This window comes from Littorina saxatilis, linkage group LG7, assembly GCF_037325665.1.
Source record: "Littorina saxatilis isolate snail1 linkage group LG7, US_GU_Lsax_2.0, whole genome shotgun sequence".
Taxonomy (NCBI): Eukaryota; Metazoa; Mollusca; class Gastropoda; order Littorinimorpha; family Littorinidae; genus Littorina; species Littorina saxatilis.
This window is the reverse complement of record NC_090251.1, coordinates 31,011,355-31,035,875: the sequence shown is the minus strand read 5'-3', so window position 1 is coordinate 31,035,875 and position 24,521 is coordinate 31,011,355. Positions and strand designations below refer to the sequence as shown.

The 24,521-nt window shown below is 42.8% G+C and overlaps 1 protein-coding gene across 1 annotated transcript; it reads left to right on the top strand.

Moving 5' to 3' along the window:
- The first annotated feature begins 6,586 nt into the window (after positions 1-6,586).
- Positions 6,587-14,164, top strand: LOC138971169 (uncharacterized). Its single transcript, XM_070343805.1, has 6 exons — positions 6,587-6,668; positions 8,214-8,405; positions 9,151-9,389; positions 10,278-10,484; positions 11,610-11,799; positions 13,679-14,164. The coding sequence occupies exons 1-6, from the start codon at positions 6,607-6,609 to the stop codon at positions 13,833-13,835; spliced, it is 1,047 nt and encodes a 348-aa protein (XP_070199906.1). The 5' UTR covers positions 6,587-6,606; the 3' UTR covers positions 13,836-14,164.
- The last annotated feature ends 10,357 nt before the right edge of the window (positions 14,165-24,521 follow it).

Sequence of the window (24,521 nt, the reverse complement as noted above, 5' to 3'; positions counted from 1 at the left end):
ATGCACATACACAAAATATAAGCAGACAGACTGACTGAGACAATTAAAGAAACACAACAAAAACAAAATAGTGTTGGTTTCAAGAGACCATAGATCTATACGAGCGACACTCAAGTTTAAAGGCTTGTCGCAGAAGAAAGAACGCGTTCAGAAGCCCAAAGTACCCTCAGGTTTGAGTGAAAACGTTCAGTCTGGTCCTTCTAGCTGTTCCTTGACATTTCCCTTGAGTCGCTCCGTGGACCTGAACGCTGTTTGATGCACTGCAGAGAAGGAAACACCGTGTATTGTTTGCTTGTTTGTTTTCCGCGATCGTTCTTTGATTGCGTTGATCGTCTGTGGGGCAAAGAACAGAGAGAAAGGCTTTCTTTTCTTTTGGTGTGTCTTCTTTCTTTGCTGTGTTAAAAGATACCTGATTCCTGCCCGCGAAAGTGAATATGTAAACTACCACAGATCTGTTTAGACTTTATTGAATGATTTGTTTGTTTGTTTGCTTAACGCCCAGTCCACCACGAAGGGTGATATCAGGGCGGTGCTTCTTTGACATTTAACGCGCGCCACACACAAGACTGACAGAAGTCGCAGCACAGGCAGGCTTCATGTCTCACCCATTCACATTATTCTGACACCGGACCAACCAGTCCTAGCACTAACCCCATAATGCCAGACGCCAGGCGGAGCAGCCACTAGATTGCCAATTCTAAAGTCTTAGGTATGACCCGGCCGGGGTTCGAACCCACGACCTCCCGCTCACTGGGCGGACGCCTTACCACCAGGCCACCGTGTTGCGGTTTATTGAATGATAAGAGCATCCTTCCAATTTGACACATCAAACTTAAATAGTTAGCTTGTCTGCTTCCTGTGTAGAATGGGAATCTTTTTTATTTGCTGAATTAATTTCGCACGTTGACTTAAGTTTCATCTGAAAAATTAATTATTGACAAATAAATGAATAAAACTATCTAAAACACATACTAAAAGATGCCAGGCTGTCAATTTTTGGCAGACGTGCGAGTGGAATTTAAGGATGCTCTTATTCCGTGTAAATGCCTGGTCAGATCTGTGATGATTCACACGATGGTCCCGCCACACTGGAGGAAAGATATACCTTTATAAAGTGTCCCACATTGTACCAACCTCAATTCATTTCAATTCAATCAAACTTTATTTTTCTCATGAACAGATAAACACCACATTCAAATAAATCCTGACAAATGTCCACGCATTCGCCATCATACAGACGCTTCTCCCTTCTGCCGTCGTTCCATTGAGCAGTTGCCTTCTACTATCCCATAACCTGTGTTGATGGGCCCTAATTCAGCCTATTTCCTTCTCTCGGGGGCCAAGCCGTCATTATTAAATATCGTAGGCCCAATTAAGTCGTAACTCTTTGCCTAATTTCATAAGTTAGCGACCCCAACTTAATTATCACTGTGCCAGATTCTTTTGCCGCGCAATAATCAGGCCCATCAAGCAGGCTAAATATATAGGAAGAACATGCAGTGTTGGGCGAGTCAGTCAAGTTTCTAGCGTAGTTTCCAGACGGGGAAATCATTTCAGCTTGTGTTTGATTTTTCAGCGGTCTTCGCTTACCTGCCCTTCAAAGCTCGGACCCGGAAGCTAAAGCGGAAAGCCACCGGAAGTCATGGAGCCGGGGATTGTGGGAGTCGCATACGGAGATTTGGCGGCCGCCGTGTCAAAATGGAGGACAGATTAGCGACATTGTTTTCCCCTGGCTCCCTTTCTTGTGGTCGCGTTCCCACGCTTCCCGTGACACTCAGTGGTCACAATATGTGACAGTGCACACAAAATGTAAAAGATTTATGACAGTGCACACAACAACGGTAAAATAATAAGAATGGATTGTTTGTCACAAAATTATGTATTTAAAGTCAAGAAGCAGAGTAAAGGAAAGAGAACAAAGATAAATACATTAACAACAAAAAGCAGTTCATTCTACCTTTCTTATCTAGAACATTTAGAGGCTCAAAATGCACAGGGTTCTGGAACCCAGGGGGCCAAATTTGTCCAACCAATTTGTTTTATTTAACTTAGAAATTTGATTCATCCTAAAATGTTTTCCTTCTTACTCAAGGGACGTAACCACTCAGTACACGTTTTCGAAGAATTCGATTTTGGGGTTGAAATCTATTAAATTTGACCACCAATTTTCTTCACATGCAAGAAACTGACATGCTTTTCGTCCATAAATAATTTCACTTCTTAATTTTACCAGGAAACAACATTTCAGTCTTGAGTATATGTCGAGGGGGAAATATGTACACAGGCGAAAGATGAAATCCTGACACCGGCAGGAGCAACAGTAAAGTAAAGAGTAATTGTTAAGAGCTTTTTTTTTGTTTACATGCATTGAAACGGACAACAGTTTTTGCCAGTTCCTGTGGGGCGACAATTGGTGACTCGAAGGACGGGACATAGTCAAGTTCAATAGCTGTGTTGTCCTTGTCAAAATCCTGACATGAAAATGTAAACAAATCTCCTTGGAGTGCAGTAATAGCGCAGAAGGAGAGCGCTTCTCCACACTAAAATCTCGTTTACTCCGCAGAAAAATCGTTTTTGGTTGGCGTCCAAAGTTGGGAGGAGCGGCCTGGTTGATCGCTTCGTACATACGGAGGACGCCATGATTACACACACACAGCACACTAGAGAGAGAGAGAGAGAGAGAGAGAGAGAGAGAGAGAGAGAGAGAGAGAGAGAGAGAGAGAGAGAGAGAGAGAGAGAGAGAGAGAGAGAGAGAGAGAGAGAGAGAGAGAGAGAGAGAGAGAGAGAGAGAGAGAGAGAGAGAGAGAGAGAGAGAGAGAAAGAGAGAGAGAGAGAGAGAGAGAGAAAGAGAGAGAGAGAGTGAGAGAGAGAGCAATAGAGAGAGAGAGAGCAATAGAGAGAGAGAGCAATAGAGAGAAAGAAAGAGCAATATATATATATAGAGAGAGAGAGGGGGAGAGAGATGGAGAGAGAGAGAAAGAGCAATAGAGAGAGAGGGAGAGAGAGAGGGAGAGAGAGAGAGAGAGAGAGAGAGAGAGAGAGAGAGAGAGAAAGAGAGAGAGAGAGAGAGAGAGAGAGAAAGAGAGAGAGAGAGAGAGCAATAAAAAGAGAGAGAGCAATAGAGAGAGAGAGCAATAGAGAGAAAGAAAGAGCAATATATATATATAGAGAGAGAGAGGGGGAGAGAGATGGAGAGAGAGAGAAAGAGCAATAGAGAGAGAGGGAGAGAGAGAGGGAGAGAGAGAGAGAGAGAGAGAGAGAGAGAGAGAGAGAAAGAGAGAGAGAGAGAGAGAGAGAGAGAGAGAAAGAGAGAGAGAGAGAGAGAGAGAGCAATAGAGAGAGAGAGCAATAGAGAGAGAGAGCAATAGAGAGAAAGAAAGAGCAATATATATATATAGAGAGAGAGAGGGGGAGAGAGATGGAGAGAGAGAGAAAGAGCAATAGAGAGAGGGGGAGAGAGAGAGGGAGAGAGAGAGAGAGAGAGAGAGAGAGAGAGCAATAGAGAGAGAGCAATAGAGAGAGAGCAATAGAGAGAAAGAAAGAGCAATATATATATATATAGAGAGAGAGAGGGGGAGAGAGATGGAGAGAGAGAGAAAGAGCAATAGAGAGAGAGAGGGAGAGAGAGAGGGAGAGAGAGAGAGAGAGAAAGAGCAATAGGGAGTGAAAGAGCAATAGAGAGAGAGAGAGAGAGAGAGACTGAGAGAGAAAGAGAGAGAGAGAGGGGGGAGGGAGAGAGAGAGGGGAAGGGATAGAGAGAGAGAGAGGGAGAGAGAGAGTATGTGTGTATGGGATGCGGGAGGTGGGGGGGTAACAAAGATTCAGCTACATTGCAAAATGAATCCCAGTTGTCCCAGACAGGAAACAAACTTGCAATCAATCTAGTCCTGCTCTCGGAGCGGAAAGAACGTTATTGTATCGGTTCTAGGATAAATGGCCCCCGGACAATCGCCCTCCTAGGACAATTGCCCCCTATTCTGTTTGGATGTTAACTAAATTTATTTGCGCAGGGCCCCCGTACAATTAGTAATTGTGTTAGCGATATTCAAGGAACCAGCTGTCACTTGGATACATCAACGCGATTGCACACAATTAAAAAAAACATTTATAGAAAACTAATGTGTTTGCATCTGTGATTGTGAACTAAGGCTACCTTCACAAATATAACGTGCGGCAGGTATATACATAATGGATTGTGTGGATTCATGAACTTCTGTTTTATCGCTGAAGAGCTCAAATGGCATAATTCTCCATATTCTATTCAAATTTAATATACAAACAAGGTAGGATGAAACGGTTACCGGTACGTGCGAGTGTGTGTGTGTGTGTGTGTGTGTGTGTGTGTGTGTGTGTGTGTGTGTGTGTGTGTGGTGTTTTTTCCATTGCAGGTTGGTTTTAATTGTGTTTGTATCGTGAAACATTACCTTGGCAGAAAATAACAACCACTCTGCAAGATGAAAAAGCAGGAGTATTTTCTGTTGTTTTAAGAATAACACGGACCAAGACTGTTCCAATAAATAGAAGTGGTCGTGACAGAAACAAGAACTTCATCACGTCACAAAAATGGAAGGCTTTGCTGATACACAGTCTATCAACTCTGTTGATTCAGTGAGTGGGAGTTTTATTTTATTTTTAAGTGTGTGTGTGTGTGTGTGTGTGTGTATGTGTGTGTGTGTGTGTGTTTGTTTGTGTGTATGTGTGTTTGTGTGTGTGTGTGTGTGTGTGCGTGTGTGTGTGTGCGCGCGTGCGCGTGTCTGTCTGTCTGTCTGTCTGTCGGTCTGACGTCTGCCTATCTGTCTCAGTGTCTGTCTGTGTACAAGAGACGAATACTGATCGACGAGGAAGAGGAAGGTAACGAGAATGATTATGATGATAACGATACCGACTTAGTCACTATAACGGCGCCGGCGATGATGATAACGACTAAAATGACGACGACGATAACGAACATTCTTATGACGACGACAATGAGGAAAATGACGATGACGACGTAGAAAATAAAGACGGCGCCAACAAAAACAACGACGAAGACGATAAAATAACGACGACGATGATGACGACGATAAAAACGACGAAAGAAGAACAACGACGTAGATGACGACATAGCTGACAACAACAAGGTTTACGACAGTATACTTCTTGACAATACACCTGCCTGTTTCACAGGAAAGCAATGCACTGATCAGCGGGGCTCGGACAGAAGGACTGTCCATCTTTATGACTGCTGTCTTCATGGTGGGGGAGATGGCGGGGTCCGGGGTGCTAGCCTTGCCCTCCGCTATTGAGGAGACAGGTAAGGTACAGTGGAACCCCCCTTTTAGCCCCCCACCCCCACCCCACCACCACCACCCTTCATAATATTTAAGACTTCCTCCATTTTAAGACCCTGATTACTAAGACTTTTTGTTCATAACCTCTGTAAACTCACCTCCTTTTTAAGACCCTCCTCCTTTTTAAGACCTGGTTTTCTCTGACTTTTGGATGTCTTAAAATGGCCTTGTCGTCCACAATCCGCACTGTGTCATAGCCACACAAGAGAGATGTATATATAGACCATTCATTTTGATAGATTTTCAAAAGTGAATGTAGCTCAAAAACTATCATGTCTCGGCGTGTTTTGTTGTTGCTGCTGGTCCTTTACAATCACAGGAGACTAAACAATTCGCCATGCACTTTCCAAACATTTTTGTCATTTAACAAATACATACTGATTCACGAATTCACTTGAACTGTATAGTGGGGATAGGTGGGAGTCGTGTTACATGTTCAACGCGTGTCATGTGTAGTGTGTATGGAATATGTCGGGAATATTTCGGATGTCGTAGATAGCCGAGGCGATTAAACGAGTTGTTCTTGTCGCAGACAGCGCTTGTCTCAGTTCTTCAAGTTGAATGCCTTTAAATGTGATGTGGATTGCTCACAGAACCCCCAACATTCGGATTGTGTAGCTTCAGCATGGTCTAATGGAGGACAGCATTGAATACCACGGATATTCTACACACATTTAGGCTTGGTCCAAACATGAATCACTCTGTGTTGCAGGCTGGATAGGGCTGGTGCTGCTGATGTTCTGTGGCTTCATCTCTAGTTACACGGGAGACGTCCTCGGCGATTGCTGGGGCATCATCAAGGAACGCTTCCCCAAGATGGATAACGCGCGTTACCCCTACCCTGGTATAGGGACGGTCACCTATGGGGTTGTTGGCAGGTAAGCATCATCAAGGAACGCTTCCCCAAGATGGATAACGCGCGTTACCCCTACCCTGGTATAGGGACGCTCACCTATGGGGTTGTAGGCAGGTAAGCATCATCAAGGAACGCTTCCCCAAGATGGATAACGCGCGTTACCCCTACCCTGGTATAGGGACGCTCACCTATGGGGTTGTAGGCAGGTAAGCATCATCAAGGAACGCTTCCCCAAGATGGATAACGCGCGTTACCCCTACCCTGGTATAGGGACGGTCACCTATGGGGTTGTTGGCAGGTAAGCATCATCAAGGAACGCTTCCCCAAGATGGATAACGCGCGTTACCCCTACCCTGGTATAGGGACGCTCACCTATGGGGTTGTAGGCAGGTAAGCATCATCAAGGAACGCTTCCCCAAGATGGATAACGCGCGTTACCCCTACCCTGGTATAGGGACGCTCACCTATGGGGTTGTAGGCAGGTAAGCGTAATCGAAGGCACAGGTGCGGTAAGCATTATCAAGGGATGGTTCCCCAAGATGGATAATGCACGTTACCCCTACCCTGGTATAGGAACGCTGGCCTACGGGGTTGCTGGCAGGTTTATGATGGCCAAGATACTGACACCCATTCAACTGTAGTTTCAAAGCCGCTGAATGCAGTTCATGAACGTTGTTGCATGCGACTTCCCAGATCGAATAAACTGAAACTGAGATGCGAAGCGGTACTTCTTGAAAGCCTACAATGTTTCTTGGTACAAATTGAATCCATAGTACCTTTAAGCATACGTACTCGAGAAAACGATTCATGATCATGTACTGCTGAAAGCCTTGTTATTGTAGAAGGTCACAGAGCTAAATTTAGTGTTGCGAGCACGAGCAACTAGAGCTACATCTGCCGCGCACCAATGTTGACCTGTAATGCTAATAAGGTTGTACCCTTGTTTCTCCACTACAGGCTGGTGACCTCAATCTCCATAGCCTTCACTCTGTTCGGCTTAATGCTAATAACGACCTACCCTTTGTTTCTGCAGGCTGGTGACCTCAATCTCCATCAACTTTACTCTGTTCGGCTTAATGCTAATATTAATAACGATCTACCCTTTGTTTCTGCAGGCTGGTGACCTCAATCTCCATCAACTTTACTCTGTTCGGCTTAATGCTAATAACGATCTACCCTTTGTTTCTGCAGGCTGGTGACCTCAATCTCCATCAACTTTACTCTGTTCGGCTTAATGCTAATAACGACCTACCCTTTGTTTCTGCAGGCTGGTGACCTCAATCTCCATCAACTTTACTCTGTTCGGCTTAATGCTAATAACGATCTACCCTTTGTTTCTGCAGGCTGGTCATCTCAATCTCCATCAACTTTACTCTGTTCGGCTTAATGCTAATAACGATCTACCCTTTCATTCTGTAGGCTGGTCATCTCAATCTCCATCAACTTTACTCTGTTCGGCTTAATGCTAATAACGATCTACCCTTTGTTTCTGCAGGCTGGTGACCTCAATCTCCATCAACTTTACTCTGTTCGTCTAAATGCTAATAACGATCTACCCTTTGTTTCTGCAGGCTGGTCATCTCAATCTCCATCAACTTTACTCTGTTCGGCTTAATGCTAATAACGATCTACCCTTTGTTTCTGCAGGCTGGTCATCTCAATCTCCATCAACTTCACTCTGTTCGGCTTAATGCTAATAACGATCTACCCTTTGTTTCTGCAGGCTGGTCATCTCAATCTCCATCAACTTTACTCTGTTCGGCTTAATGCTAATAACGATCTACCCTTTGTTTCTGTAGGCTGGTCATCTCAATCTCCATCAACTTTACTCTGTTCGGCTTAATGCTAATAACGATCTACCCTTTGTTTCTGCAGGCTGGTGACCTCAATCTCCATCAACTTTACTCTGTTCGGCTAAATGCTAATAACGATCTACCCTTTGTTTCTGTAGGCTGGTCATCTCAATCTCCATCAACTGTACTCTGTTCGGCTTAATGCTAATAACGATCTACCCTTTGTTTCTGCAGGCTGGTCATCTCAATCTCCATCAACTTCACTCTGTTCGGCGTGTCGTGTGTGTTCCTGCTGCTGGCCTCGCAGAACCTGCACAGTGTCTTCCTCAACAACCACGCCTTCGATCTCTCCTTCTGCTACTGGCTGTTCATCGTTGCCGCCATTCTCCTGCCATTCACCATGCCAGCCACGCCCAAAGAATTCAAGTAGGCATATACGAAGATGTTATTTAATTTGGTGTTTGATTTTTACGGGGAAATGTATCTTGAGATACCTTTGATAAAAATAGAAAGAAAGAAAGAACGGAAGGAAGAAAGAAAGAAAGAAAGAAAGAGAGGAAGAGAGGAAGAGAGGAAGAGAGATAGAGAGAGAAAGAAAGAAAGAAAGACAGAAAGAAGGAACAACAACAGAAAAAAAACAAAGAGATAGAGAGAAAGAAAGAAAGGAAAAGAAAGAAAGAGCTTGGAGGGGGTGGGGGGGGGAGGGGGGATGGTAGTAGAAGACGACGCACTGAAGCAGATTTGTTTTGGAAACCTGAAGTTTTCTCTTGGAACTGTACTTTGTCCCTATTACCCGTGGCCGGAGATGAAGAAGAAGAGAAGAAAAGGCGGTAGGGAGAAAGATAGACATCAGAAGATAAGCTACACACACAAAAAGTGGAAACATTAATTCTAAGGCAAGAGCTAGGGGACAGGGTGGAGAACAATTATTAAAAGTAACAAAACGATTTCAGTCAGTGTTGATTCTTGGTTCGTGACTGCCATTTAAAACAAGGCCTTTGGTGTCCAATCAGGACATCAAACAATATATCGCAAATTAGAACGATATTGCACTGTACCTTTGATTTTTACCCTAAGTTTGCTCCACTTTCACAATAGCAATAACAATAATAAAAACACTTAATTGTCTATTAGAATATTACATTAAAATGGAAAATGTACTTTCAACCAGATTCGTGGCTCTGGCAGCCTCCGCAGCCACAACGGTCGCCTGTGTCATCCTGGTGGTCCTAATGGGCTTAGACTCCGGCAAGAAGCCCGTCGTCCACAAGAAGGTGGACCCGCTGTCCTTCGCCGCTGCCTTTGGGACCATCTCCTTCGCCTTTGGGGGTCACCCCACCTTCCCCACCTTCCAGAACGACATGAAGCAGCCCAACAAGTTTGGAAAGGCCTGTTCGCTCGCCTATTCAGGTAGGTGTTTGCTGTTTGTGTGTGTGTTATGATGGCTGGTTGCAAGTGTAGAGTGCATAATCGCGCGCGTGGTCACAGACATACAGACAGACACTCGAGTTGGATGTGGCCTATTTTACAACTGCGTGATCGGGCCTCTTAGTTGTTGAGTTTCAAGGCACAGTCATTCACAGTCAGTCAGTCATTCGACTCGCCTTCTCATATCTGGTCAGTTTTAAAAAGAATTTTTTTCGTTTTTGTTTTTAAATGGGATAAGATTATCCCTCCACTTGAACACATACCAGCAATCAACAGGGAGTCGGAGCATCCTTCCACTTGAACACATACCAACAATCAACAGGGAGTCGGAGCATCCTTCCACTTGAACACATACCAGCAATCAACAGCGACTCGGAGCATCCTTCCACTTGAACACATACCAGCAATCAACAGGGAGTCGGAGCATCCTTCCACTTGCCCTGTTAGCTTCAATTCCCATCTACATTATTACCTAAACTTGGACCTATCTTTCGTGTGCCAGGTGACCCCTTGGCTGCCCAATCTATCTCTCATTACACCGAATCTATCATAACGTTCTTCTTAACTCCTTATTATCAACAATCCTTTGCCTTGTTGGTTTCAATTCTTATCTACATTATTACCTAAACTTGGAACCTATCTTTCATGTATTAAGTGACCCCTTGGCTGCTAAATTTATTCTTCAATCTCACTGTACAACTTGCTACTATTAACTAAATTCCATATATAATATTTACGATTATCGTTAAAACCTAAATCCCTTTTAAACTCTAAAATCCTAATTTTCACCGTGTGATACAACTGAGGTAAACAAAAAAATTAAAAAAAATTAAAAGTAAAAATAAATAAATGTAACTTTTCTCTGTGCAGTGATGATACTGCTGTATTTTCCCGTGGCGGCTGGCGGCTACTTTGTGTACGGGAACCGAGTGACGGACAACGTGCTGGAAGCGGTCACTGTTGGTCCGGCACTGACCATCATCCAGTGTCTCATCACCATCCACCTCTTCTGCAGCTTCATCATCGTCATCAACCCGCTGTGTCAGGAGGTCGAGGAGGTGCTCAAGGTCAACCCGGGTACGGTTAAATTCGCTTTCAGTGAATCCGGATATAGTGAAATTCGCTTATTGTGAATGTCTGGGGAAAAAATATATTCATTCTTGATTGTTTTGATTGTTTTTTGCCCGTCCTTTATGCTGATGAGGTTTGTTTTTAGGATCAGTCCAGATACAGGTAAATGTTCTTATAGTAAAATTCGCTTTCAGTGAAATCCAGTTATTGTGAAATTCGCTTGTAACGAATGTCGGGGGGGGGGGGGGTGATTACATTTATATCTTTTTTTTATTGTTTCCTGCGCGTCCATTATGTTAACGAGGTTTTTAAGATCAGTCCAGGTACAGCTGAATTTTCTTACAGTGAAATTCGCTCACAGTGAAATCTAGTTATAGTTAAATTCGTTTATTGTGAATGTCTGCGGAAAAATACATTATAGTTTTTTTTTAATTGTTTTCTGCGCGTCCTTTGTGCTCATGAGGTTTTTAAGATCGGTCCAGGTCCAGCTAAATTTGCTTATAGTGAAATTCGCTTGCAGGCTGTTGCAGTGAAATTCGTTTGCAGTGAAATCCAGTTATAGTGAAATTCGCTTGCACTGTTGCAGTGAAATTCGTTTCCAGTGAAATCCAGTTATAGTGAAATTCGGCTGCACTGTTGCAGTGAAATTCGTTTACAGTGAAATCCAGTTATAGTGAAATTCGGCTGCACTGTTGCAGTGAAATTCGTTTACAGTGAAATCCAGTTATAGTGAAATTCGGCTGCACTGTTGCAGTGAAATTCGTTTCCAGTGAAATCCAGTTATAGTGAAATTCGGCTGCACTGTTGCAGTGAAATTCGTTTACAGTGAAATCCAGTTATAGTGAAATTCGCTAGCACTGTTGCAGTGAAATTCGTTTACAGTGAAATCCAGTTATAGCGAAATTCGCTAGCACTGTTGCAATTAAATTCGTTTACAGTGAAATCCACTGCATCGATGTCTTTCCTTGACAAGGAAAGTCTAATACCTAATTCACATTCTTAGTTTGTTAATTATTGAGTAAGTTTATTCTTTCTTTCTTTATTTGGCGTTTAACGTCGTTTTCAACCGTTCAAGGTTATATCGCGACAGGGAAAGGGGGGGAAGTAAGCTTATTTTTATCTTTTTTTCAGCATTCAACATCAAACGAGTCATTATCCGGACGTTAATCTGCATACTGGTGCTATTTGTCACGGAGTCTATTCCTCATTTTGGTGCCATTCTCTCGCTCATCGGAGGGTCGTCTACCACTCTGCTGGCGTATGTGGCTCCGCCAATATTCTACTTCAAGCTGGCGTATGCTAAGGGGAACTGGCCTGAAATGTAAGTTTGTGAATTTTATTTCTGTCTCTGAGTCTTGTCTGTCTACCCGTGTGGCGTGCCTTTGTCTGTCTGGGTCATATTCTATGAGATTTGTCTGTGTGTCTGTCTGTTCGATCTTCACCCTGAAAAAATATATTGTTCCAACGTTAACTCAAGAAGTTTTAGAATATAATGGTAATTCAAATTCCTAAGAAGACCAAGAAAAATTTGGAAATGAGTGTATGAGGAAATGTGATCCAATAAAAGCGTTGGACGTTACCAATATTAACTTTGCATACCGACGTCGTCGCGGAAATTTGACGTCACTCATTTTTAGACAATGTTTCAGCAGAAGTCAGAAACTGATTATTGTTGGCTCACGTAAGTGTAGCCTATGCGATGCCAACTTTTGTCTGTCTGTGCGTGCGTGCGTGCGTATGTATGTATGTCTGTGGTAGAAACTTTAACATTTGACTGAACACCGAAATACTAATTTTACCTGGTTATTATCCAAGCAACAGCTTCAAAATATTGAAGCAATGATCAACATTTCGTCGGCACGTATGTAGTTAAAGTGTGTATCCAAAGAAAACGGGTGGTGAGGTTGTTGTTGTTTTTTTTGTGTTTTTTTTTTTTTGGGGGGGGGGGTAAAAACAGGTGACTGGTTTGTGTCGTGTGTGGTATGTAGACCAGGTCAGGGGTCAAGGTTAGGTCAGATCGCGTGAAGGATTGTGGTATAGATACAGTTATCACCGAGCTGCAGTTCGCCGATTCGGAGAAGACGATTTCACATTGTTCTGTATTGTAGCTCCAGAAAAATAGATAAAGAAGATACCAAAGGAGATTTCCTACAGGTTAATCTGCACAGCGTGTTTCCAGTGTCTGCGCGAGGAAGCGCTGTCGAAAGCGCAGTGTCGATCATTCTGGCCATCTGGCAGTCGTGTCCCCGTAAGTAGGCTACAGACAGACAGATCTAGATCTAGTGTCTCGCACTCTTCCACCGTGTCACCTATGCTTACTGTGTGTGTGTATGTGTGACGGAGTGATTGAGTTTGTGTTACTGTTTGTCGATTTCTTACGTGAGCCTTGAAGGATTCGCCTCTTGTTTTTATTATAAGATAGTGTTTATATAATTTTGTACCTGGTGTGGATAGAAAGATAAAAGAATGTTAAATCATGTATTGTCCATGGTATTTTAGAGAATATTGCTCATGAAGAATGATTTACCTAGTCTAAAGATCAAAAACATCAAAATGGCCAAGAATCGAGTTTCTCCAAAATTCAAGGACGACAACGATACATAGAGGATACTACATGGCTTGCTGTGTCGTGCCAGATTTACACGAGTTGGGTTTTTTAAATATTGAACTGCGAGCGAAAGCGAGCTGATCACTATTTGAAAAGGCAAGGAGTGAAAATCTGGTGCGACACAGCAATTAGCCATGTAGTATTCTGTATATCTTACATGCTGTACTGACGTATTTTACTTAACACGTCTAGCAGTGGAGGCGTCCAAATTGAAGACGCTTCTTTTGGAACCTCATCTAACATCGAACGCAGAAGAAGAAGAAGAAGGAACCTCATCTATTTCAAAGCATCGTGCAATCTTTGACGTCAAAGCAAAAACATGTCACTCTAGAAAGTGTAGCCTGACGTGAAAGTTCTAAAACTTCTACCAGGAGAAACAAGCATAGCGTAAAAGGTTTTCCATAATGACGTTTGTCTCGGTGACTCTGGCATCATAAGCAGTCGAAAAGCAGGTCCCTGCCAAACTAGTTTGACATGACCTCATTTACATGATATACACACGTGTTGTTTGAACGATATTGTTATCTCATGAGTGGTCTCACTCACGTCAGTATGCAGGATAAATATCTTTTGTTTTCGCTTTCTTTTTCAGTCAAATTCCGTTGTGGAAGACTGTGCTTCTGATAACTATCATGGTGGTGGGCACGCTGGCTGGGATCTTCGCGACCTACTCCGCCATTAAGGCCATCGCCTCTCCTGGCGCCTTCACCGCACCATGCTTCATCAACGTCACAGCTGCTAGTGGATAATGACGTCAGTGAAGAGGAAACTATTTCAGATGACGTCAGTGCGTCACATGCACCAATGGTCATGCGAAGACGGTGCCTAATCACCATCTATATTATGAATTACATGTTTTAATGTGGTCATGCAAATTGAGTGCGTTTTCGTTTTTGCCCGTGATCTCCGGTGAGCACCGCAGAATAAACGGTAACAGCAGCCCGTGATAGTATGTGTGCCATGCAAACTACTCTCCTTTAGCAGTGACTACCAAGATGTAGTTCCTTTGATTCTCCACTTGTTGCTCACAAACAACATTTTTGTTATGATATGCACAAGCCTACTTCTTGCATAAAACATATATTATATATTATATTGCCAAGCTTTTAGCACAGGATCAGACCATCCCTCCACTTGGTCACATGCCAATTACAACACCCTGCCTGCTTGCTGCGGTGAGTTGGATTCAGTGTTGTTACGACTTAATTTCCGAAAAAGGCATCAATGTTCTTTTTTGGTGTATAACCAAGTGGAGGGGTGGTCTTATCCCATGTAAAAGTCTGACCCGATCTGAGACGGCGTTTTATTTCTGTGTCATTCAACATCTAGTTTGAATCAGACAACTTGAAACTGGTACAAATATTCAATAATGTTGCGATGTGGAAATGGACACGATATCGCAAAAGATAGACAACGGCAAGATCATTCAAGTATGTACATGCTTGTTGATGTCTACTTAGGCGATGCTCAGAACACTAGTTAGATCTTCCCGGCTTTTACAAAAAGCCGGATATGACGTCATAAAAGATATTTATCGAAAAAATGAAAAAAAAACGTCTGGGGATTTTATACCCAGGAACTCTCATGTAAAAATTCATAAAGATCGGTCCAGTAGTTAAGTCTGAATCACTCTACACACACACACGCACAGACACACACACACACACACACACACACACACACACACACACACACACACACACACACACACACATACACACACACACACACACACATACACCACGACCCTCGTCTCGATTCCCCCTCTATGTTAAAACATTTAGTCAAAACTTGACTAAATGTAAAAAGTCTTCCCATTGCAACTAACCCGCGGAGTACACTTCACATTCCTTCAATACTGATCACAACATATGAACAGTGCATGATGATCAACAGAATGCACGAAATCCTCAGCACTAGTTAAAAGAGAGAGACCAAAACTTGAGTCAACAGCACTAGTGGTGTCAACAAGAAATACTGGGTACTTAATGTGGTCTTCTGTGACAATATCGGAAAGAAATGATCAGCACCACCGGTTTTGCTTGTATTTGAAAACGTTCATGTTAAATAACGATTTGGCTTTGTTACCGTGCACCTTATTTTGACAGGGTGCTATGACAAAAGTTTTGGATACATCGCTTTTGCCTGTTAGGTAGTAGGCTTATTGGATTTCAAAACATCTAGCACTATCACTGTTCAACGGAAAGGTTTGGCGACTGCAATTTCACATTTTTTGTCCACTTATTTACAAAGTGATTAAAAAGGGGGTAGAGGTGGCGGCTTTTCCTACCGGAATCTCAAGTTTTTAACTGTCAAACATTCGCAAGAGAATGCAGATGTCACGCAGGGCCAAAATGAAATTTAGAAACAAATACTCCAGTTTCTGGTTTGCAATGTTTGTAACCGAAAAATCGCAATTGCATTCGGAAATGTGATGTATTGTTTTGTATATTTTATCTCCCACAGTGCTGTATCTGTCACACGAACACAACACAAGAACTCCAGCCTCTTTATTCCAGGCACAGAGTCTCGATTTATTGTTCAACTTGTCGCTGTGTAGCTGAATCGGTGGCGCGAAGCTCGCGGGACAGCCCTCAGTCGTGCGTGTGTCAGTGTATATTTTCCTCGGCGTTCACACGCACGTTCGCGCGCCTTTGTGTACATGTCCGTGCGTCCGTGTATGTGTTCTTTGGCGGCGGGGAGCAGGGTTCCAGCCTACAACGATCCGGGGAGGAAAAACATTGTGGAGTGACTGAGCCACATGCGGACGCCATGTTAGGTGGTCTGCGTCAAGTCACGAGGTGTGTGATGCACGTGCCGCCTTTAACGTACCCTGTAGGGGCTGAGGAAGGAAGGAAGGAAGGAAGAATAGTGACATAGAGAAAGGAGGAACAAACTAGAAACACAAGTTGGGAGGAGGAATTAGAGGAGGAGGAGGAGAAGAAGAAAAAGAGGAGACAGAAGGCGGAGCCGAGGAGGGAAGACATTTACAATGGAAAAAGAAGTGCAAACGACAGCTAGACGGTCAGAAAGAAATCACACAAAAAAAGACTGAACAGATTCAAAAGCGTTAACAAACAACAAACAAATTAATAAAACAACCCAGAAAGTAAACGCTTATCAAGTATGGGCCATCATCTCCAATAACTACTTCTGTCTGTGTCTTGAATTCTCTTAAAGCGCTGTCACGGTGGAACTAAAATTACTTGAAACAGCACAGAAGATACCGGCGATCAGAAAAATTACAACGCCCTTTCACCCTAAAAAAAAATAAGGGGGGGGGGTAGTTCAGATGTTGCTGTGATTTTGTGTGTGCATAGCCTGTCAATAAAACCCACACTATATAATCTTGATGACAGCAAAAAGTAAACCTATGCTGTCATAGAAGATCAAGGAAAAAAATGAATGGAGGGGGCACATACATTTCTTTCAAGTGAGGGAACATCAGATCAACCGAAGTAATGACACATGTGTGTCCATGACGAGAGTGTAAAAATATCACATGCGTTTTTAGGCTTACATATTAGAACACTTGATGTGAACAAATCAAAACCGCAATTTAGATTATTATTTTTAAATGAAGTCCAGCGATCAAGTGCCAAAGGATATTTAAAGGGATGACACGTATACATATCAGTACTGAAAAGGTATACAGGAATCAATCTGCAGAACAAAAACATGTACATGCATTTTCACGGTCGGTTATCAACATCTCATTGTATTATTCGATGATTAAAAACAAAAATCACGTTTTTACATCTTTCCCTTTTTGACATGTTTTTCTTCAACTGTTTACACTGTTCCTCTTTAAGTATATGTTTTTCACACCCACCAAGTTCGTCTCAGACAGTTTTAGCATGGTGAGCATCACTGTGGTGGTCAGGTTTCCACTTCACACGCAGCTAAGATATCAGAAATGGCGTTTTTCAAGCGAGGGGAGATCTTCGATAAAAGCCTCTGGAACCACGTCTTTTGATCTCGGGATAACAGTGGAATTGAAAATGGGCACAAGGTCGGACCTCTAACGCTTCTTCCGATGATTACTTCCTTTGAGTTACTCTCCTCGCGCTGAAGATTCAAAGGGTGTGTGTATGTGTTTATCGGCCTTGCGATTTGTGAGCCATATGTTTTATTGAGTTTAGATTATAGAAATTAAGTTAATGATGGTATAAAATATCGCTTGCAGAATGAAACTGATACCACAGTATTGAAAATGGCATTTAAAGTCGAGGATAATACCCCCCGCTTGCTTTGCATTTTAAGAAATATAGGGCGACAAAACAAATCGGCATTCCCTTACTCTGTGACTGTGTACAGTCTAATTATCAGGGTATGCGTTAAATATGTATCTATTTCGATTTTTTTTTAACTTCGTTATCTATGTCTGTGTTCGATTCATTCCAAAGGCCTAATTATCTTCCGCACATAAAACAATTTTGTTATTTCAAGCAGAAACATTCACACTCTATGCCTGTTCACAATCTACATTTTTCTTACAACATTATTTTCTCACTCATTCATTTGCTTGAATTCTTATTTACTCTGTCACTTCAACTTTCAACTAACGCCTTTGAACTACTTTGACTTTACACAGAGGTCGGCAAATGTCACAAATGTCACATTTTGCGACATCGTAAGCCGACTTTTCGATAGAAGAGTTAGCGTTAAGAAATGAGGCCCTTGCAGAAGTTTTCTTGCAATAAAACCTTTGCGAAAAGCGACTTCAGACTTTGCTCCAGAGCGATGTTTGTGAATCACTTGTACTCTGTAGGTCATTAAGTCATTTAAACTGCGTAATCGAGTCACTTGAAATCTAAACGCCATTCAGTCACTTAAACACTATACTTCATTTAGTTGCCTGAGCTCTATAGGTACATCAGTCATGAGTCACTTGAACTATAATTATATATACGTCTTTCACATACTCTTAGTCACTTAAGGACCTTTAACAGCCTCCTTATAGGCTGTAGAATTTTGGTACGCATGCAAGTGAAAGGTTACTCTCCTTCCGCGTAAAAGTACGGGGGAGGGGGGGGGGGGGGTGGTGAATAACAAGCTGGCCTCCAACGGGCAGAAGGTGTCTGTAAAAGTCACCAATTCTACATCAACGGAGCAGTCAAATCTCTCCTGAAAACAGGAGGGACAGACACAGGCACTTTAATTCAACCTCATTCGGACAATTATTTTAACCCTATACGTCATTTACACACAAAAACGTCATTCAGTCACAAAAGAACACTACGTCAATCAGTGGATGAACCTGTCAAAACGCCAGTGAAACGGAGACTGACAGACACCAACACAGACACAACAAGACTTCAGCATCGATCGACGGTCGCGTCGCTTTGCGGACGATTAGAACGTCAAATTTCCAATAAAGCTCCGCTAACATCCGCACATTGGTTCCATCAAACGGCCTCTCCTCCCGCCGCCCCCAAAAGTGTCTTCAACCTTCTATTTACCTATGATCTTTCCGGCATTCTCTGCGCATGCGTGGCAGGTCAACTCGGCAACGCGGAAGGGAGGAAGGGATTGTTCGCGCATGTGCCGGCGCAGATGCGCACAGCACCTGCAACAATAGTTCTGGATATGACACTGTGTATGAAGGAATTGCGATGGTGGACGAGGGGTAGGGGAGGATTTAAGGGGAGGGGGGGTGCAGATGGGAGGAGAAGGGGAGAGGTGGTAGGAGGTCAATAGTTATGAAAATAACGCCAAAACACCAATCTCCCTTCAAAGTCTATTTTCTGGGTTAAAACTAATGTGTTTTGGTTCAATGTCGCACAAAATAATTGGGAATAAAAAAAACCAATCATGATAACAAACAAATGCTTACAGAGACGTTCATAATAGATGATCTTAATTTCCGTTGCTTCAGTCAAATGGGTTCGGGGGCCTCTATATGAGTTATACTGATTTGAAAGCATACTTTTACTGCCCAAAAGTGCGTTACATGGCGGTTGATTCGATGTTTGAAAAAACCAACATTTCGACCATGTCACAGAAAAAAAGTCTGTTTGGGACAGAACCATCGTTTCAAACAGTAAAAACAATGCACAATTATTCAAACGAAGAAGAAAAACATTGGGTGGGTGAACTAGCCAGGCTGCTGAGTCGTGGTTTGTATTCAAATACTTGTGTTCTTTACTCATGTTCAAGTCTGGGCAGATCTGTGATGGGGCAACTTTTAGTTCAAGAAAAGCTTGGGGGTATTCATTTTCCCTTGTAACGAAAACATATCACTTCATAACGTCAGTTTCGCCGCCGGTGTAACACGAGAAAAGTACTCCCACGAGATTTTTACTCCGGAGTAAACATTTCGTACGAAAAAGTTACTCCCTTTACGAAAAAAGCACTCCCCCATTGCACGAGAAAATTACTCCCCAAGACAGGTGAGTTCCGAGTAAACATTTCGTACAAAAATGTAACTCCCCTGACGAATAAATAACGAATAAATTACTTCACCCCAACACGAGCAATTTAACCTCCCATGCCAGGTGTACGAAATGTTTACTCCCTTGTCCCCTGTTAGTCTTGGTGGTGGAAGGGGTGGAAGGAGGGTAGCGCGACATTCGTGTGCGCGAGATCACTTATTGGCATTATCCCTTCGCCCGCATCCCATTTTTGCGTACGAGATTTTTACTGGAAGTAAAAAAAATGGGGAGTAAAAATTTCGTGGAGGGAGTAATTTTTTCGTGCCTTGGGGAGTTCTTTTCTCGTACGAAAAGTGTACTTGGAGAAAAAATTTCGTACGAAATATTTACTCCGGAGTAAATTTTTCGTGGAGTAAAAATGTCGTGTTACACCAGCACTCCTAAACATGCAGTAACACATCCAAGCGAAACGTTGAGAACAGTACATCAAATAACGGAGAAAAGCTCAAGAAAAACACAAGAAAATCATTATGTTTAAAATATCGCTTGTCTGCCCTTCTGTACGCCTGCCTGTGGGAAATCTGACATCATCTCAAAATTGCGTTAGTTTTACTTGGCGTCAGCCAGAGACTTCAAAACAGTTGCAGTGGCTCAGATTGTCTATCAACAATAAACACAGGTGTGCAATATTTCACACTGATCTATACCCAGGGTACTGCAATCTGCATAATAACAGATGCAAAACTTCTGCCTCATTGTTCTCTCAAGGGGTAGCACAGATAAGGTCACGTGACAGAGGCCGATATCAGTGCCGTAGCGGATATATTTAGGTATAGGATCTCACTCACTCGTTCGAGGAATCCCTCTGTATTGCGCGGCAATTCTCCCAAGATTTTCACCATTGAGTGGGAACTAACAATTTCGTCATTTCTCACTGATGTCGGAATAGCAGAAATCCTGGCGGACCTTCTGTGGTTGCTAGCATGGCTCATGGATCATGAATGCGGTCGCTTTCTTTGTGTGTCGGATGCGTTCCGAGGCATCATCTGTTCTTTCTGTGCTCTTTGTGTACAAATGCATAAAACCGCAAACAAAATGATAGGTCTCGCATATTTATACGACCTTGTCAATCAGAGAAAAAACACCGATCAAAAAGTAGAAGTGCCTGCACCCTGCATGGGAGCTAATTGAATTGGAGCTCTTGCATTTTTTTGCGATTTGTCAGCGATCAAAATAATAGGTCCCGCAAAGTTGTACGGCCTTGTCAGTCACAGACAATCCCCGATCAAAAAGTAAGTGTTTGTATACAAATGCATGCACCCTGCATGGGAGCTAATGGAATTAGAAAATGTTGCATTTTTGCGCGATTTGTCATCTATCAACCTGCACAGGTGTTCGTTTCGCGTTCTTTCCAAATGCATGTACAATTGGAGTGCAAAGAGAAATAGGTGTCTGACGTGCACTGTTGTACATGAGTATGAAGCTCAATTTTATCAGACCTTTCGTCCGTCCAAGTGTTCATTAAGAATGTTTATATAACTATACAATAAACTAAAACGTGAAAAACGTATGCTTGTAAAAAGGTTGGCTTCTTAAAACACAGATTATCTTTTTTACATAAAAATAAGAAAGAAAGAAAGAGAAAGAAAAACAGAACTTGACTAAATGTAAAAAAACAGACAAACAAACAAACAAACAAACAAACAAACAAACAGACAAACAAACAAACAAACAAACAAACAAAAAAGCCAAATCGGAAATCCCCAAAAATAAAAGAAATAGCTACATAAATGAATGAATAAGTACATAAATAAATGTGGCATTCTCAAGCTTTTGTGCAACGGCAATTTGCATGTTGCTGAGTGTGTTATATAATAAGCTTATTCAGAATCCCAGCATATTTAATAAAGATGGACAAAAAAAGACACTCAGGGTGTAGAGGATGTTTTTTTGTGTGTGGTTTTTCTTGTGTGTGGTTTTTCCTTATCAGAAATACAACCCTGAGTCTTCCTTTGTCTCGCTGTGAGGCATACGAAAAATGACTGGGAACATTACTAAAAGTAAACCCTACGTGTTCATACTTCGACCCATTTTATGATTTATATCTCCTTTCATGCATGTCTTTTCTCTTTCTGCAAAATCGTTTTGACAAGAACAAAGCAGGTTCCACGGAGCTGCTGGTTCACGATCATACTTGGATTATGAAATGCATAAAATCATAAAAAAAACAGTAACCCCCTCCCCATTTTCTTCGGGGGTAAAATGGGAAACTCGCGAATATCTTCCAACAATATCTCCATCAATAAACTTTCTTTTTTCCTGAACTGTTTGCGCAGACGCTGAGGGACTGTTGTTTTATTTAAACGACCTCACTCTGCTGCGTTGCCGAAATCAAAGTCTAGAACGCCAGATAAAACAACTCTATATTTACGTCACACAAAAAGCGAACCCTATCATCAACAACAGAAAAAGGCCCCCTGCCCGCGCGCATTAATTGAAAGACGTCCCCCGTGATATAATCAGGCGCTACTTGCTGGGGCGGAAGGGGTTTTCTTTCACCGCCTTGATGTGTTCCGGTTTGTGTGGTATCCCTACTCGCCGTTTCCTGCTCTTCTCTACTCCCGGGGGGAGCGGCTGATACAGACGGCGATATGTCCGAACTGTCTGCGTCTCCACAGGGGCGGTGGTAAACTGGCGACAAGTTTACGGTATCAAACCCCTTTTAAAAGAGATGAGAACACTGAGAAAATTCCGTCACTTGTTCGGTTCCGGAGTGGTGCTGGCGGTAGAGTTGGGGAAGGTGTAGGGTTGGGCGGTTGGGTGTGTAGATTGAGAGACGAAGAGAGTAAAAGATGTGAAGACGGGGGCCAAGAAATACAAGAAGCCTCTGCCCAGGAATAGCCCAAAACGTTAGTGGTTTAATTGACGTCAAAGGCTATTTAAGATTTGAAACAATCAGCCATGTCCATGGAACATGCTCACAAACGTTCACTGAGACTGAAAATGTCAATACGCTTATTTCAGAGTTGGAACTCTCGTAAATGTTTTTATGGTAGAAACTATAACAATAAAAAAAATAAAATAAAAAAACTTCCATGTGTTTAGGTGGTATCAGCCATCTGCACTTATAGCAGAATGACCGAGGTCTGTTACGTGCCATTGTGGTGCACGGGGGTGGGATATGGCTTCCGTCTCTGGGTCTGCGCATAAAGTTGACCCGTGTCCGTCCCGGCCCGAATTCGAACTTGCGACCTTCCGATCACAAGTCCAGTTCTCCACCAACTGAGTTACCGGGCGCCCCCCAGAGTGATACGGATCAACCAAAAATAGATGCAGTGACAGGCAACAGCCATTACGTAACGGATAAAGTCACAAAGAGAATGACACAGAGCAAACGTGGAGATGGATTCACCCTGTGTCTGATGTGTCTGAAAACACCTCCGCGCGGAGGGGTTTTGCAGTCAGCGCAGTGAAGATAAAGAGGGGACATTTTCTCGGCTCGCGCGGCAGCAAGCAGGATGTCTCTAGACTGGATATAGAAAGAACCCCAGGGCTGCCCGAGGAATACAGACAGATAGGAAGACAGAGGATGTATCTAAACGTGTTTATAACATAATTTGCAAGGAGCCAAGCGGCCGAACGACGCTAACCATCAAGGTTCAAGGACTGAATTGTTATATGAAGTCTTATATCGCGCGCGTATCTCCAGACTCGGACTCAAGGCGCAGGGATCTATTTATGCCGTGTGAGATGGAATTTTTTACACAATACATCACGCATTCACATCGACCAGCAGATTGCAGCCATTTCGGCGCATATCCTACTTTTCACGGCCAATTATTCCAAGTCACACGGGTATTTTGGTGGACATTTTTGATCTATGAATTGTCGATAACAAATGGAAAACAAGAGGGGGGGGGGGGGGGGGAGGGGGACATTGAACAAAAAATTATCATAACACGGAAAGCCAGACTGAAATCACTTTATGCGGTTAAAAATAATGTCAAATCTCGGTCAGGATAGCCAGAGTCAGCGCGGAATAAATGTTCTATACCCTCGAAGCTCACAAAAGTCGGCGTTCAACCGGAAGTGTGAAGATTCCCACGTTTGTAGTTGACAACCTGGTACTTCAGTCAAACGTCATATATCAGCCAATGCCAGCAGCCATTAAAACGGATCAAAACAAGCCCAATGTGAGCGTTCAGAAAGGATAAGAGACTATTGCTGAGACGGCACTTCTCGGGCGGAGACATGCATATTGAAAATCGAGAGGTGGCGTGCAGAGAGGGTGAGGAGACTACTAGAGATGAAAGGAAAGGATGCTAGGATTTAACGAGCTTTCCGCTAAGATCTTACAACCCTGGCTATTTATTTATGTGTGTTCTTTTTTATTCGAATGCTAGCATTTTAAGAGCTTTCTGCTAAGCACTTAAAACCGCGGGAAATATATTTATGTTTGTTTATTGTTGTTTTTTGTTTCAGACGCAAACATGTAAGCCTATTTCTTTTTCTCCAGTTTAAAGCTGGTTTAAAGACGGTAATCTGGGATACTTTGCTATATTTCTGTATTTTGAAAGCGTAGCGTAAGACGCGTGTCTTTAAGGTCGGCAGTTGTCAAACAAAACGCCTAAACATACTTCAAACCGTCAAAAGCTGTGTCGTCATTTCGACAGGGCGAGCGAACATTTTGACGGTTGGGGAAAGTTGACGTCAAGGGCTGCCTTAAACTTTAGAAAATTGCCAAAACTGTCATGGCCATTTAGCAAGTTTGTCGAAGCGAATAAATCCTAGCAAAACTCCTGTCTATAAGAAGCATAGATTTGTTTTGAATTTATTTTGAATTTTTTTTTTTTTTTTTTTTTTTTTGGGGGGGGCGGGTTGTACATAACGTGGCCTTGTTCTTGGAGCGTGTGTGGGGGGGGGGGCATGTTCAAACCAAGTTGCGGAACGCTGCACGTTAGTTATAGACTCTTAAAAGGAATACTGTGTTCGTGAACGGAGATTTTCCCGTTGGCGGGGGCTTTTTTTTTCTCTCCAGTTTTGGTCCTCAATTGCTCAGTT